The sequence below is a fragment of the Aaosphaeria arxii genome, assembly GCF_010015735.1.
Source record: "Aaosphaeria arxii CBS 175.79 unplaced genomic scaffold BU24scaffold_13, whole genome shotgun sequence".
In the NCBI taxonomy this organism is placed as follows: domain Eukaryota; kingdom Fungi; phylum Ascomycota; class Dothideomycetes; order Pleosporales; genus Aaosphaeria; species Aaosphaeria arxii.
In genome coordinates, this window is record NW_022983486.1 from 250,812 (window position 1) to 266,098 (window position 15,287).

Genomic DNA, 15,287 nt, shown 5'->3' on the forward strand with positions numbered 1-15,287 from the left:
TAGGCACCTATACTTTGCTTGTATTTTTGAAAGTCCTTGCCCACTCTTGAGTTGCTTTCAACCAGCGCGCCTGCTTCAAGTGAGCAGTCGCAGTTGCCTCTTTCCGTACTGCCGGCAAAACATTTCACCATACCTTCACTTCACACCTTGGCCTTGCCCGCCACACTACGAGTAACATTGAGACTACCTCAACTTTTCTCCCTCTCTCTTCTCTCATCCACTACACTAGCGGCGCGGAGCTTCCACTTTCCATCCTTCCTGCTTGCATCTCTCATCGCTGCTTCGAACAGGTTCTAGCTACGCAGGAAATTGCTTGTGAGCCACATACGTACCTAAAGCATCCGCGCTCTTTCTTCTTACATCCATCGTCACAAACTCGCAAAGCCAGAGGTATGGCTCGTGGTAAGGGAACTCGTTCCCGCGACAAACCTCAGTTCTGCTCATCCGTGAACAAGCCTGAGGGATGCGCAAAAGCCGACTGCAAGTACTCCCACGCCAACGAGGGGAAACAATGCAACCTGTTCGTGCAGTCGGGGCATTGCAAGTTCGGGGCCAGATGTGTATACCTTCATGGTTCAGCGCACCAGGCCAGCCAACAATCCTCGGCCGGCAATCATTCAACTGCTCGATGGAAAAAGGCAAAGGGTATGAAGCCATGCAAGCAGTTCCTCGAATGGCAGACCCAAGCTACCAAGCACTCTCTCAATTCACCACTCACGAAGCACGCGCGCAAGAGATTCTTCAGTGACGCGCTCGAGCTTCTCGTCTCGGATCCTGCAACGATGCAGTCCGTAATTCAATGTCTGGCGTCGGAAGGCGGCACCAAGAGAGTGCTTGAACTGATCAAGGAGGACTTCGCCAGTGCTTCTTCACGCAGTACAGTAGATTCGATCCTTTCACTTCTCAAAACCATCACATTCCCAAAAGTCCTTACGTCCGGCCTACTCGAGAAGGATCTCGGTACTATATACAACGTGATCTATGGCCCAGGCGGAAGATATGCGCTCCAACTGTTCACTTTCATTGGGACTCAACTCGGCTCCATTGACGGAGAAGAGCTCGAGCCTGTTGTGGTGGCTTTTGCCAAGTTGTTTGAGTTCAACGAGAATGCCAGCCTGGTTGATGGGTTCAAAAAGTGTATCAAGCAGTTTGAGGAAGCTCTTACTCGTATGGAGGCTGATAGTCATGCCGAAACGTCAACGAGGAAGTGGCTGGAGCGTGCTCAAACTCGGCTTGGACTCAACAAGGCGCCAATTTCAGACGTAACGAATCTGAAAAGAACGCATGTTCCTCGTGCGAAGTACATAGTCCGGCAGGATCCTCCAGGCAATCTGCGCTCGGCTGGACCCCGTCATAACAACGATCACGAAGATGTACGCCATATTCAGATTTTGCCTACCTTCGAGGAAATCATGGCCAACATTAGGCCATATCTTCCTACGATCGATGCAAACGACTGGCATCTTCCTGGAATCACGGGTTTGCTTGATCGTCAATTTCGCCTGTATCGTGAAGACGTCGTTGGTCCCATACGGCAGGCAATCAAGGACCAGCTACATACCCGAACGCAAGCCAGTCGCATCCAACCTTCATGTTCGGCCACTAGAACAGTCTCCTACACCAACCTAGCGTTCGAGCGATTCTTTTGTAATAGTTGGAACGGTCCTGTCTTGACCATCACCTTCGACCAGCCTGCGGATGTGAGGAGGTTCCGAAGCCACCTTGACCGTGCTGCAGCATGGACTCGATCCGGCCGCCTGCAGAAGGATAATCTTGTCTGCATTCTCGATCCTGCAGGGCGAGTAGTATTCTGTACCGTTGCTGAAATCAAAGACGACACGCCGAAGCGAATCTCACCCTGGCATCATGACCTGGAGGAGGATTTCGACGATGAAGACAGCGACACTGATGAGATCCCCGCCCATCAGGATCTTAGCAACGACCAATTGCGAGCTCGACTCACAATCGCACCAATGGAAAGAAAAGACCTGGAAACTATTCTCGGATATTTTCAAGGTCAAGCTGCGTCTCGTAGATTAATCTTGGTCGAGTTTCCTAAGGTTCTAATCGCCTCTTTCCAGCCTACTTTGCAGGCGCTTCAATCAATGATCCAAATGGGAGACGTACCATTTTCGGGGCTAATCGCCCCTTCAATGGATTCATCGAGCCCAGTGATCGTTGACACTCCCTTGTACGCCCGCGCGCGAGATTTTCGGTACGATCTAAACTCTATATGCTCGAATGCCAGCAGCATGCATCTGTCCTTGAGAGAAAAATTCGATCTTAACGCCTTAATCTCAAATTCAACATTGGACGCTAAACAAGCAGAAGCCCTCGTCCATGCGCTTTCACGATGCTTGGCCATATGTCAAGGGCCACCTGGGACCGGAAAGAGCTACACTGCTCTCCAACTAATGAAGGTACTCCTCGCAAATACGGAAGCCACGAACTCAAACATAATTCTTGTCGTAACATACACCAATCACGCCCTCGATCAGAACATGGAAAACTGTCTTGACAATGGCATCGACAAAATTATTCGTATGGGATCTCGCTCAAAAAGCGAAAGGCTTCAGGAATTGAACCTTCGAAGCGCGAGCTCTTCGAGAGACTCGACTCACCCTGAACAGCGTGCGAAATGGTCACGGCTGGATGAACTGAATCATGCAGCGGCGTGTGTCAGCAGTGATATTAACGACTTCTTTTCTGCCGACAACCCCGAGACTCTGAAGGGGTACCTATGCAATGTTTACAACGAGCACTACACTCAAATATTCGGACCTGACGAAGATGGATTCGAAACGATTGCGTACGGTACCGACTTCATCTTCACCGCGTGGAAGGCTGGCCGATTCGGTTCAATCGTTCGCCACAAGTCGCGTAGTGTGGACGAACTCTTGGAGGATGAAGTTAGTGTTCGTGAAATGACATCAGATGAACGAGATGCGCTCTATGAGTTCTGGGTAAAAGACTGTGTGTGCAGGCGTCGATATGCAATCTTTTCAGCCTTGGACTCTTTCTATGAATCGAAAAAGCTGTACGAGCAGGCAAGATCAGAGGCCGATCTAAGATGTCTAGAAGAGGCCAGTGTTATTGGTGTTACCACGTCCGGCTTGGCTAGGAACATTAACTTATTGAAGAGACTCCCAATCAAGACTCTTCTGGTCGAAGAGGCCGGTGAGGTTCTAGAGGCGCACACCCTGGCAGCTTTATTACCATCTATTGAGCATGCTATTCTCATTGGAGATCATCTACAGCTGAGGCCTTCGGTAACTAACTATGACCTATCTTCTGAGAGCAAACTTGGCAAGCAATACTCACTGGATATGTCCCTATTCGAGCGGCTTGTATGCCCACCCGATGGGATACCAGGTGTGCGGCTGCCTTTCAGTACACTGGAAACTCAACGTCGCATGCACAATTCAATCTCTGAGTTGATTCGGCGCACTAAATATCCACGACTTGAGGATGCTCCAAATGTTTTCGACTATCCGGAGGTCGTAGGTATGAAAAGGAGACTGTTTTGGCTTGATCATGACGCGATTGAAGATGGAGCAAATGCCGATGAGATCGCCTCTACCTCGAAGTCGAATAAGTATGAAGTGGAATTAGTGGCATGCTTGGTAGCTCATCTCCTTTCCCAGGGGGAGTACAAGCCTCAAGACATTGCTGTTATCACACCTTACCTGGGACAGCTATTTCTTTTGCGAGCCCGACTTTCAAGCGAGTACGAGTTAGTCCTGGATGGAAAGGATGAAAAGCTGCTGAAAGAGATGAACAAGGATCAGGTGAATATCTTGAACAAGCTTGCTGGCAGTAATAAAGCCAATACATCCCCAATGAAGGCGACATTGCTACACAGCTTGAAAGCGGCTACAGTGGACAACTTCCAGGGGGAAGAGGCGAAGGTGGTCATAGTCTCACTAGTACGCAATAATCGGAACAGGAATTGTGGCTTTTTAAGGACTCCGAATCGGTAGGTGCATTCTAGAGCCTAAGTGGCTCACTTACTGACTCTCTGTAGTATCAACGTTCTCCTAAGTCGTGCGAAGCACGGAATGTATATCATTGGAAACAGCGGCACCAGTGCAGGTGTTCCAATGTGGTCCGACGTTTTGACTATTTTAGAAGAGGGAGGAAACCTGAGCAAGAAGCTAGATCTTTGCTGTCCGCGACACCCAGATACCCTCATACAGGTCTCAACGCCTGAGGACTTCTCGAGATTGGCCCCGCAAGGAGGATGTGATCTGCCATGCGACAGACGATTGTCTTGTGGGCACAAATGCTTATCGAAATGCCATGCAGATTTCCGCCACGACAGTAAGTAGAACGGCATCGATTTATAAGAGCCTATGCTAATGCTGAGTCTAGATTTCTTCTGTAGCGAGCCTTGCACTCGGCTCAAGAAAGGCTGTGATCACTTGTGCAAGAAGAAGTGTGGTGAAAACTGCGGCATTCGGTGCGAAGAGAAACTGGAGAACATTAACTTCAAGCTTCCATGCAGCCATGTCTTGCGCACCCTCCAGTGCTGGGAATACCAAGACAAAGAGTCTATCAAATGCCACGAGTGTGTCGACAAAGTCGTACCTGGATGCAAGCATGTCCTGCGAAGGAAGTGCACTGTCGATGTCGGATCAGACGACTTCCGATGTGATCATGTTTGTGGTGGACAACTAGAATGCGGGCATAACTGTAAGTTCCAATCGGAATTTTTCGCATTTCTATTAACAATTATCCAGGCAAGTTTCTTTGTTACCAGTGCGCCAATACACTGGTGAGCTTCGGAGAAAAGCATGGCCAATGCCAGAATACCTGTCTTAGACCATACACAAGTTGCAGCCACAAGTGCCGGGAGAACTGCCATCCTGGAACACCATGCCCACCATGTAAAAGCCAGTGCGATGTGGCATGTAGCCATTCAAGATGCAATCAGCTATGCGGAGAGCCCTGCACGCCCTGCTCCGAGGAGACTTGTGCAAGTCAATGTCCTCATAGCCGATGGTAAGTATCCGTTGTATCGGACTGGAATTGGACCCTAACAACAAAAGCACGATGCCTTGCGCTGCGCCTTGCAATTGGCTGCCCTGCTCCAAGCGTTGCTCGAAGAAGTTGGGATGCGGTCATCAATGTAAGTTGCAAAATCGGACTGCTTGTGTTCCAAAATGCTAACTGTTTCCAAAGGCCCCTCCGTCTGTGGAGAATTCTGCCCTGTGTGGTGCCAGAAATGTGCACCTGAGAGCATCAAGAACACGGTAGTTGACTTCATTGAGATGAGAAGCTATCATGAAGTGGATGTGGATGTTGATCCCGTCATAATCCCCACATGTGGACATCCGATTATAATGAGCAATCTGGATAGCTCTTTGGGGATGTCTTCTGTCTACACTATGTCCGATGACGGGAAAGTTCGAGGTATCAAGCCATCTGCCCCCTTCTCTGCGTCCGATATGAAAGACCTTCCAGGATGCCCTACTTGTCGAGGGTCGCTCCGGGGCGTCAATAGATACGGCCGTCTTGTGCGCCGCGTCCTATTAGATGAAAGTACCAAGCGATTCATTTCGACCGCCGGTGATCTGCTTGGGCCGTTGATCGAGGAATTTCACAAAGCCCAGCAGAAGCTATCAACGAAGAGTTTGTGGCCTCGTAGCACGATTCTCCCTCCTGAATTCAAATTGGAAGGTGATCGGAACGATCAACTCAGCGCAATCTTCCATTTATTTGGAAAATGGAATCGGTATTTCAAAATACGATCCGTTCGGCAAAAGATTGTCGAATGCTTCAGCAAGCTCAACAAGAACGAGACACCGTTCGCGAAGATCTGGAAGTTGGCGGAGGTTTCTCGTAGAAGGACAGATAAAACAGACAGGATCGACATGGAGAGCTCGGTGTGTCAAGTCACTTTCCACGTCATGGCACTCTCGCTTTTAATTCGTTGCGATGTCACCATCACCACGGACGTATTCAATGAACTGGAAAAGCATCGACGCGGACCACTTCGGATGAAAATCAAAGCAGACTTTAAGGAGAACCGCAAAGAATGTGTCGCATTAGTAGAGGACGCACTGGTTGCCAAGGACTACGAACGAGCAGTAGAGGGGCATGTATTCTTTGCTCGTTACTGTGCACTGGAGATCCCACATACAACTTCGCCGAACCAGGCAAAGAATCTCAAGGACGAGGGTGAAAAGCACTTGCAGCTTGCAGAGGAGTTGTGCAAGACACACGGTGGCAAGCTTTCGTCGCTTGCCTCTGAGATCGAAGACGCAAGGCTCGGCCTGAATGGGGGATTCTTTAACCAGCCGGTGACATCGGAGGAGCGACGTTCTGTCCTAGCAGCCATGGCCAAGGAGTTTGGCAGTACGACTGGCCACTGGTACACATGCGCCAATGGACACCCTTTCAGCATCGGAGAGTGTGGCAGGCCGATGGAGCTTGCGCGCTGTCCTCAATGTGACGCGCAGATTGGGGGTCAAGAGCATATAACCACGGCAGGAGTCGAGCGCGCCACGGATTTGGAGATGGATTTTGGACGGATGGCGTTGTGAATGAGCGTGGCAGTGGCTCTGGGGATTCACTTGGCCAGTCGGGCTCAGGCTGCGATCATCGACAGCATCGAAACACTATTTCGTTGCGGTGCATGTGCTCTTGGTTTTCCGAAACGAATATACGAGCAGTCCCATGAGCATGGGAGCAGATAGTACGATGCAACAAGACGACTTCAAATGTAAATTATAAGCATGATCGAGTGCCAGTGACAAGATTTGTGATATGCTGGCTATGCAACTATACTGACAAAGTATGAATTGAGAGATCCAGGAGCATGCAGTCATGAGAGCTCTCGTCATATGTATATACATATACAATTCACGCATGAAACCAAAGAAAGCAAATCGTAGAATTTTATATACCGAACAACGGATTGGACGGCTACATTGCCTAGTCCCATCCAGTCCTGTCGATTTAGAACTGTATATGAGTATGAGTTATGCGTATCATCATGATTCATGCATGTCCTTCAAAATGCTGCCCCAAGGCCGTTCGCTATCATCATCGCTTCAAACGCCCATCCGATGCATTCCCCCTTCCCCCGATCAATCGATCAATCCACGACATCCTCCCCCTTCTGCCCATAAACGACGTAATAATTATGCTGCAGCCGGAGCCTCGGGTTCTTCAGCTGCGCGCGCACCTGCGCGCAGAACACCTTGATCTCCGCCGCCGACCACCCCCACGCCGTCTCCATGATCCGCAGCGTCATGCCCTCGATGTTGTCGAGGAGCTGGATCAGGTTGAATGCGCCGATTTCTTTCTACACCCGGGGTTAGTTTCGTGATCCGAGAGTGTGGTGTGTGAAGGGTGAGGAGGATGGGAAATGGGGAAGATGGGACATACGAGCGTCTTATCCTTCGCCCAGGGCCCAATCGGCATCGGCAGGACCTTCACCTCCACATTCACGAAGCCCGCGTCTTTGACCCAGCCTTCGATCTTGGGGCCCGGGTCGGTCTCGACGCCGAACTTCCGCAGCCCGGACGTCGTCTTCTCGACCCATTGCGCGAACGGGCTGTCGGGCGTGTAGTCGCTGCCCGCCGAGCTGTAGAAGGAGCAGTCGAAGTCTTGGAATTCGACCCAGCCGCCTGGTTTGGTGTATTTGTAGGCTTGGGCCATTAGTTTGGGCCTACACCGGGGGGGTTAGTGGGTTGGTTCTTTGGGGTGGGGGATGGGGAAGGGGGGGAAGTACCAGTCGCGGATCGCGCAGGCGAGGTACCGCGCGTGGATGAGGTCGAATTTGGAGGAATAGACCCATTCGTCTTCGAGGTCGTCGACTTCGAATTTGACGTTTGGGGGCACGAGGGAGGGTTGGATGGGCGAGATGTCGTTGCCTAGGACTTCGGCGGAGGGGTACTGGAGGATGTTAGAATATGCGTACACAGCAACTAAAAAGTAGGAAGGACAAGAAGGAAATAAGGAATTGGCAAATACCTTATCACCCATATCAATCGCCCAGATTCCCGTTCCAGTGCCGATGTCCAGGATCCTCTGGGGGTCCTGGCCGATGGGCGCGAGGTGCAGTTCACCATCAAGTCGCAGCGTCTGGATGTGGTGGTACAAGTCCAGACGGTCGTTCTCCTCGTCGTCGTTGGGAAAGAAATACTTCGCACCATCGTCCTTGAATCCGTGGTACCGTCGCCCGTTTTCGTAGCGATAGCTATCATGGTCAGTATTCCGGATAGGCATAGTCGCAAGTCGTAACAGTCGTAGTCGCACGACAGAACGGATACCTGCATTGGGGAGCTGGGGAGCTGGGAAGCTTACTTCAAGACCGTCGACTTAAGCGACGTGGTGTAACTCTCTCTACATCAATCCATCAGTTGTGAGCGCAATTCGTGCAGCTCATGCTAAATTTACTCACAAGTCATCGCCGACCGCAGAATCGGTATCAGAGCCCTATTCCAAACCCAGAATCGTCAGCTTCATTCACTTCATTTTGCGTTTCCCCAAAACCCACAAACCCCTCCCCTCCCCACTCCCGCCAATTCATTTCCCCGCGTCACATCACACCGAGAGCACGTCGCACATCCAGATTCGGGACCGGGGCGCACGCTTACCTCCAAAGACTCGGCTTCCACATGGACCTGTGGTACAGTTGGGGCGTTTCCCCCCGCCGCCTGTTCTACCTGCTGCGTTCCTGGTTCCGGTTCCGCCTCTGGTTCTGGTTCGGGTTCTACCACAGGTTGCTGTTGCGTAGGCGCAGCCGGTGGTTTGTCACTTGACTCCGCCATTTCTCTCTCTTTTGCCCGCGCGCGCGCAAGTAAATGAATTAGTCGTCCGTCTGTTCGTTCGTTCGTTCGTTCGTTCGTTCGTAAAAAGCAGGCCAAACAAATAACCTCCAATCTTTTTTTCTCAAAGTGTCGTCGTCAGGCCGCAATCGAACCGTCGAGAGAAGGGGAGGAAAAGGGCCACAACCCCTTACGTAGGCGGGTGGGATTGTTCGAGTCGGGTTGCGGAGGAAAGACTCGAGGTTGCGAGATACGCGGGGGAAGGTGGAGGCAGGAGGGTAGTTAAAGTAAGTAACGAGACGAGCGAGTTGACGAACGCCACGCAGGGCAGGGTAAGGGCTCGCTTGCGGCCGCTGTGCTCCTTGGGGGATGGATGTGCGTAGTCTAAATGTAATGATCCTTGAGGCTTGTGTGCATGGGGTTGGCTGGGTGGATCAATGGATTTCTCGGAGGGTGTTTGGTGGTTCGAGGCGTTTTGATTGATGGGATTGACGACATTGGGCCAGGGGAGGGGGGCCTGAGAGGTTGGCGTTCACTATTTTACTGCTTGATAGAGGGCACAGTGAGCATCAATTACGTCTGAATCTTTTGACATCATCTGAATTGAAACCTCAGAAACAACATAGCAATACATAGAAAGTGAACAGCAGAGTTACTAGCGCATCGTGAAATCCTTCCCTTCCGTCCCCACCTCCACCCCCATCGGCCTCTTCCCCCCGACGTACGCGGTTGGCGGGCCGTAACACGATACTCCACCCTTTCTACAAACTCGTCAACTGCACCGATTCGCGAATCAAATAACCTCAAATATGCCCTCTCTCGTTCTGTTCCGGTGGCAGCTCTTCATCACACTATTCGCTCCGGCCGGAAGGTTAAGAAACGGAGTGTTGCTCCGCCGCTACACTACGCTACACTGCAACTGTGCCTCAACCGTACATACATTGAAAAACGTCAGCTGTTCGATTTATCTATTTCTGCGTATAGCGATCGTCCCTCGAATGATATGGAAACTTTAAAAATCGAAGAGTAGAGTACAGTAGAGTGCACTTCCCGTCTCGTCTTTTGCTCGTCCCGTGTTGGATGTGTACGAATAGGTTGTAGGTATGGATGCTTTCGTTGCGATCATATAGCACACCGGATAGATACTAACAAAGTACTAAAGACACTACATAAAGAACAAGGCATAATAGATGGCACCCATACGAAACCTACCCTCCCTCTCAACACATGAGACTCAAATCTTCCTGTTCCGGTATATCTGTCTGTGTTGAGTTCTTTCTACACAATACCAGTAGAAGTACTCCGTACTGCCATGGGACACATATGATGACGATGATGGCGTTGATGGGAAACGTTTGTCCTTCGTGCCTATGTATCAAACAACTCCCCGTCGCGATCATGAGGAATAGACCAGACTCATCTATGTCTCTCGTAGTGTCTCATTCGCAAACAGCAAAGAACAAACCCCCATCATTAACTCACTTCACCCCTCCCCCTCACACACGCACATTCACTTTGTCACTCGCCATATCAAAGCCCATGGAATGGTAAATAGGTGTATTGAAATACAAAAAGAGTCGCTAAGGTAGAAGCACAAGGAGCAAGATTCCGTTCTTTTTTAATGTGGCCGTAAAAAACTTTGCCGTCATCTCATCTCATCTCATCTCATGTCAAAAAAGAACAAACACACAAAACATATTTTCTCATCTCACATAGGCAGGTAGTAGACTCCCCGTGTGGCCATCTTGATGTTGATCAAACATGGCCAGTTCGGTCTACCCGAAGACGTAGGAGGCAAGTCTCTACTTGCGTCCGTTGCCACCACCGCCCCTCTTGATAATGTCGAGGATGATCTCCTTGGCCTCCTCGCATCCGTCGGGGGTGCCGATGATCTCGATGGCCTCGCCCTGGGCCTGGTCGCGGGGGACCTGGACCTTGGTTCCGGTCTTCTTCCTGATGCTGTTGATCGTGCTTCCACCGGGGCCGACGACGAAGCGGTAGCTCTTGGGGTCGGGGAGGATCAAGTAGCCAGTGGAGGAAGGCTTCGAGGCGGCCTCGATGGCAGCCTCGAGAGCTTGCTTGGCGCGAGGCAGGTTGTCGGCAGGGCCTCGCAAGATCCAAGGGATCGTAGCAGAGGTATCCTCGCCCTCAGCAGTCGCCGTGTTGTCGACGATCTCCCAGGAGTACTGCTCTTCGGCGCCAGATGTGGTGTCGTCGGTGATGAGGGGCAGGGAACCGCCGTTGGCACCCTTTCGGGCCTTACCGGCTTCGGTCGCAGCCGGCTTCGCGGGCGTCTGTTGACCGGCGTGGTCGACAGTGACCTTGTGGTCGTTGCGAAGGCGACGGAAGAACTGGCCGTTGTCGGAGATGGCATGGTGGAGGTAGCGTGGGACTTGGATCGTCTCGCCCTCCTGTCCCTTGACAAGCTCGAGGATGTGCTCCTTGGCCTTCTCAACATGGGCAGGCTCGCCAGTGATCTTGATCTGGCTGCGGGCAGCACCGGTAGTACCCTGCTTAGGGATATCCAATTGCACGTTGAATTGGCTTTCCAAGTTGCGGCGGGTCTCTCCACCACGTCCGATCAACAAGCGATGCTTGTCGGTAGAGATCTCGAGAGTCTCGGTGACCTGGTTCTCGAGGGAGGCAACCTGAGACTGGATAGACTGGACGATCTTCTCGACGATCTTGGTAGGTCCCTCAATGCGGATGCTGGATCCCTCAGACTCAGCACGGGGGAATCGGACCATGCGGGCAAGCTCGCGAGCATTGTCAGGGCCCCCAGCGGCAGTGACGATTTGACGGATGTTAGATCCTGCATGGTTGATTAGTACGAGTCAAGAATAATGTGATGGAAATGAACTTACCGCTACCGCCAATCAAGGTTCGGTGGTGCTTCCTGTCAACATCGATGGTCTTAACAACCGTGTCGTCGAACACCTTGGCGCGCTCCTGGATAAGCTTCTTGGCCTCCTCGACCTGCTTCTTCGTACCCTTGAGCCTGATCTCAGCACGGCCAGATGGGTCAGCACCCTCACGAGCACCGGGAACATCGATCTGGGCGCCAGTCGTCAAGCGAAGATTCTCCATCTCACGGCCACCAGATCCGATCAAAGACGGAACCTGACTTTGGGCAACGGATACAGTATCAGTGTGGGAGTTGTCCTGGGTGTATTGGAGGAGGTTCAGAAGCTCGTCACGAGCCTCGTCAGCACCCTTACGTGGGCCACGGATGGTAACCTCATCGGGAGCTTGCGAGCGGACGTTCTTCTGGGACGCGCCATCGGTAGCATCCTCGTCCTGAGCATTGTTCGAGCGGGGGAAGTTGATGCGAACGTGGTAACGGTCCTGGAGGCGATTGACCTGGCTACCCTTGGCACCAATCAAGTCACGATGGAACTGAGGCTTGATCTTCAAGACGTGAGTAGTCTCATCCTCGAGACGCTTGCCCAAAGACAGGATGTGTGCCTTGCAGGCGTTGGCCTTTGCCTGTGGTCCCTTGAGCTCGACCTTGCCGTCGTTGACCTGGATGTCAACATCAAACTCGTCTCGGAGCTTGCGAATATTCTCGCCCCGCTTTCCAATGAGGAAGTTTGCGAATTTCTGGGGGAAGTCGAACGAGGTGGTGTATCCGCGCTCGAGCTCGTCCTTCTCTTCTTGCTCAATGAAAGCAAGGATCTTGGCGTTGAGGTCATCAACAGCGCTTGATGGTCCGCGGAGGGAAATGCCGTTGGCGGACTTGGTGCGCGATGCCTGGGGTCGTCGATCACCGAAGCGGACCTGGGCGGGAATGCTGTCGTTGGGCAATTTCTGTTGCTCACGGTCGACGTAACGCTGGATCTTGGTGTGGAACTTGGGTGGTGCCTCCACGTCACGGGACACGAGGTCTTGCTCTCCGCTGCAAAGTTTCTCGATGAGCTGCTGAACTTGCTTGAGAGCCTGCTCGTACTGCTTGACCTCCGCTGGTGGGGGAGCACCTCGGGGGATAGCGTAGTCGGCAAAGGGAGTGGCGCCCTCATAGACCAGGACGAGCTCTGGCGTCTCCTCGGGATCCTCTGGGAAGACAAGGTGCACACCATGCTCCTCACGGATGCGCTGAGCATTGCGCTGCTGAATGAACTCGTGGTAGAATGGGTCAACCGGAACCGTGGAGAACCTGCTGGGAGGATGACCAGCAAAGACGCTCTGGATATCGGCACGAGCCTTCTGGGAGTTCTTGCCGTCCCGGGCGTAGATCTCCCAGGCAGTAGGGCCGAAAGGATCGGCGGGTGCGACGATGCTAGCCTCGTGGGCACGCTCGAGCTCCTCCAGGGTGCGACGTTGACGGAGGTACCTAGTCAAGTTGTGCGCGTGCGACTGTGCGTTGCGGCCGCGGTGCTCACGAGCAGCATCGACAATTGCCATCTGCATGCTTGCGGCCAGGTCCTCTAGTTTGTTGACACCGTTCTGGATCTTGTCTGGGGGTCCGACGACATAGATGGTCTCACTGTCATCGCTGCCAGGAGGAACAATGATGGAACATCCAGTCTCCTCCAAGAAATCATGCAGAGAACCGCCACGGTCACCAACAATGAATTGATGCCTACCACGCTCAATGGAACGCTGGTCAATGGCAAGCTGCTGGCGAAGCTGCTGGACCTGGCGCTCGATCGCAGCCTGAACTTCCTGGGCCTGGTTGCGATCTCCAGAGATCTGGATGGGGTATTTCGCTTGGGGAACGAAGGGAACAGGCTTGTTGCGGTCGCCCTGGGGAGGAGCTTGAGAGTCCCAAGTAGTGTAATGCGGGATCTGGACACGGACGTCACGGTCTTGCTCCAAGCTCTGAATGAGCGAGTTGTGGGGGCCGGCCAAGAAGGGGTAGTATTCAGCGGGGATATCCCTGAGACGGAGGTTGACGGTGGAGGTTCGCTCGTTGACGATGGCCTCGATTTCGCGGCGTGCCATTTCGGCGGTGAGCGCATTTCCTTCAATGACAACATCAATCAAGGAGTCTTCCTCCTCTGCTGCCTCTTGTCTGGGGACTTGTACACGGGCGCCGGTGCGCTTCTGGATTTCCTGGATCTTGGCTCCACCCTTGCCGATGATGAATGCACGAACGGAGGCAGGTACGGGAACCTTGATAGAGAGCTGTACACAGTTAGTAAAAAAGTCCATTGACAATGACAGGAGCAACGTGAACAAACCTTAAGACCGACTTCAGTAGCGATATCCTTGAGCGATTGGCGGACGGCATCAACCGGGCCGGTCGCCTCGAAGATGACACGACCGCTGGGACCAGTCTTCCATTCCAATTTGGCCTTGGAGCGCCTATTGATGTCGCGGATGAGCTCATTAACAGGCTTCTTCAATTGCTGACGAGGAGTGAGCTGGGAGGTAGCAAACGAGATCTGCTCGGTGTGCTTTCCCGGGATGCTCATGGTAGGCAGGGCAGGTCCACGGCCGACGGAGGCGGGGGCAGCCGAAGCTGGGGCATTGCCGGTTCCATTAGCACCGTTGAGACCGTTGGCAGTTACAGAGGCAGGCTTCTTGCCCCAGGTTGGGGCAGCAGCAGGAGCACGGGGCTTGACGGGACCGAGGGCAGGGAAGAGCTCTTCAGAGGCAGTGTTCAATCCAGCGGGAGCCTTCTTGACAGGAGCAGCATCTTCGGCCTTCTGCTTGCCAGCAGCTTTCTCGCTGAGGCCAGCGGACTCGGGAGCCTTGAGGGCGGCCGAAGGAGGAGGGTGGGCAATATCCTCTTCATCGACGACGTCCTCGACGGTAGCATGATGATCGTGTTGTTCCATAAGCTTCTGCGCAGGGGTCAAGCCCTCAGCGGCAGTAGAGCTAGTTGCAACAGCTTCAGATGCCATTGTAAGATCAAACCGTTCGAATTGTACCAAAGGGTGTAGCGGTCAGACGGCGGTGGAGTTGGCTTTAGGAAAGAGAAGCCACGACGATGGGAGGGGGTTTCGTTATATGTGGGTGTGGAGAGTAAAGTTGTCTGTGGATGCAGTGGTTAGCTTTTGATGCAGTGGATCGTGTTATTGTTGGGAAGTGAAAAGGGTTGCGGTGATGGTAACTATGGGGAATCAATGACGGGACCGCGGTTCACTCACAGGTAGCTAAGTTGATGTATGGGTTATTTTTTTGGATGAGGTGTGTGGTTCACAAGAGCATACTCAGAGGTAGGACTCTGTAGATTGGGGGAGCACAATTGCAATGGAAGAGGTAAGTAGATAGCTTTCTCAAGAAGAAGCTTTGAGGAAGATGAGGACAGAGGTCAGAACACGATGGACGGACTGGACCAGATGGGGGATGGAACGAGGGTCTACGTCTACTGTGTACTGTGTACTAACTACATAGACAGTAGACTGTTGCTGGAGGATGCTAGAGAGTTCCACTCCACTTCGAGGGTTCTGGGCGGAGCCGATTGACACGTGATCATCCTACCACCACGGTTAGCGTTTGTCAATAAGCATAAGCATAACCGTTAACCGTAGTTAACCACAACCGTAACCATAACCACGGTCCGAC

At 52.4% G+C, this 15,287-nt stretch overlaps 3 protein-coding genes across 3 annotated transcripts; 1 reads left to right on the forward strand and 2 right to left on the reverse strand.

The window, feature by feature from the left end:
- Positions 1-782: 782 nt before the first annotated feature.
- On the forward strand, positions 783-6,545 carry BU24DRAFT_358553 (P-loop containing nucleoside triphosphate hydrolase protein; the record flags this gene model as incomplete). Its single annotated transcript, XM_033523999.1, has 6 exons — positions 783-3,976; positions 4,025-4,320; positions 4,372-4,692; positions 4,740-5,001; positions 5,049-5,128; positions 5,182-6,545. The coding sequence occupies 6 exons, from the start codon at positions 783-785 to the stop codon at positions 6,543-6,545; spliced, it is 5,517 nt and encodes a 1,838-aa protein (XP_033377785.1).
- A 440-nt stretch (positions 6,546-6,985) lies between these two features.
- BU24DRAFT_75319 (S-adenosyl-L-methionine-dependent methyltransferase) lies at positions 6,986-8,357 on the reverse strand. The gene is made up of 4 exons (XM_033534598.1): positions 7,981-8,357; positions 7,739-7,902; positions 7,393-7,675; positions 6,986-7,309 (listed from the first exon to the last, which is right to left on the reverse strand). Exons 1-4 carry the CDS (start codon positions 8,233-8,235, stop codon positions 7,100-7,102), a joined length of 912 nt encoding a protein of 303 aa, XP_033377786.1. The 5' UTR covers positions 8,236-8,357; the 3' UTR covers positions 6,986-7,099.
- Positions 8,358-10,579: 2,222 nt separating this feature from the next.
- BU24DRAFT_358013 (uncharacterized protein) lies at positions 10,580-14,623 on the reverse strand (the record flags this gene model as incomplete). Its single annotated transcript, XM_033523981.1, has 3 exons — positions 10,580-11,589; positions 11,642-13,901; positions 13,958-14,623. The coding sequence occupies 3 exons, from the start codon at positions 14,621-14,623 to the stop codon at positions 10,580-10,582; spliced, it is 3,936 nt and encodes a 1,311-aa protein (XP_033377787.1).
- Between the last annotated feature and the right edge of the window lie 664 nt (positions 14,624-15,287).

Coding starts and splice junctions, on each gene's coding strand:
- BU24DRAFT_75319 (XM_033534598.1), bottom strand. CDS start 8,235: ATGCCTATCCGGAATACTGACCATGATAGCTATCGCTACGAAAACGGG. Junction 7,903..7,980: donor CGATTGATATGGGTGATAAG/GTATTTGCCAAT, acceptor AACATCCTCCAG/TACCCCTCCGCCGAAGTCCT. Junction 7,676..7,738: donor GCCTGCGCGATCCGCGACTG/GTACTTCCCCCC, acceptor CCCCCGGTGTAG/GCCCAAACTAATGGCCCAAG.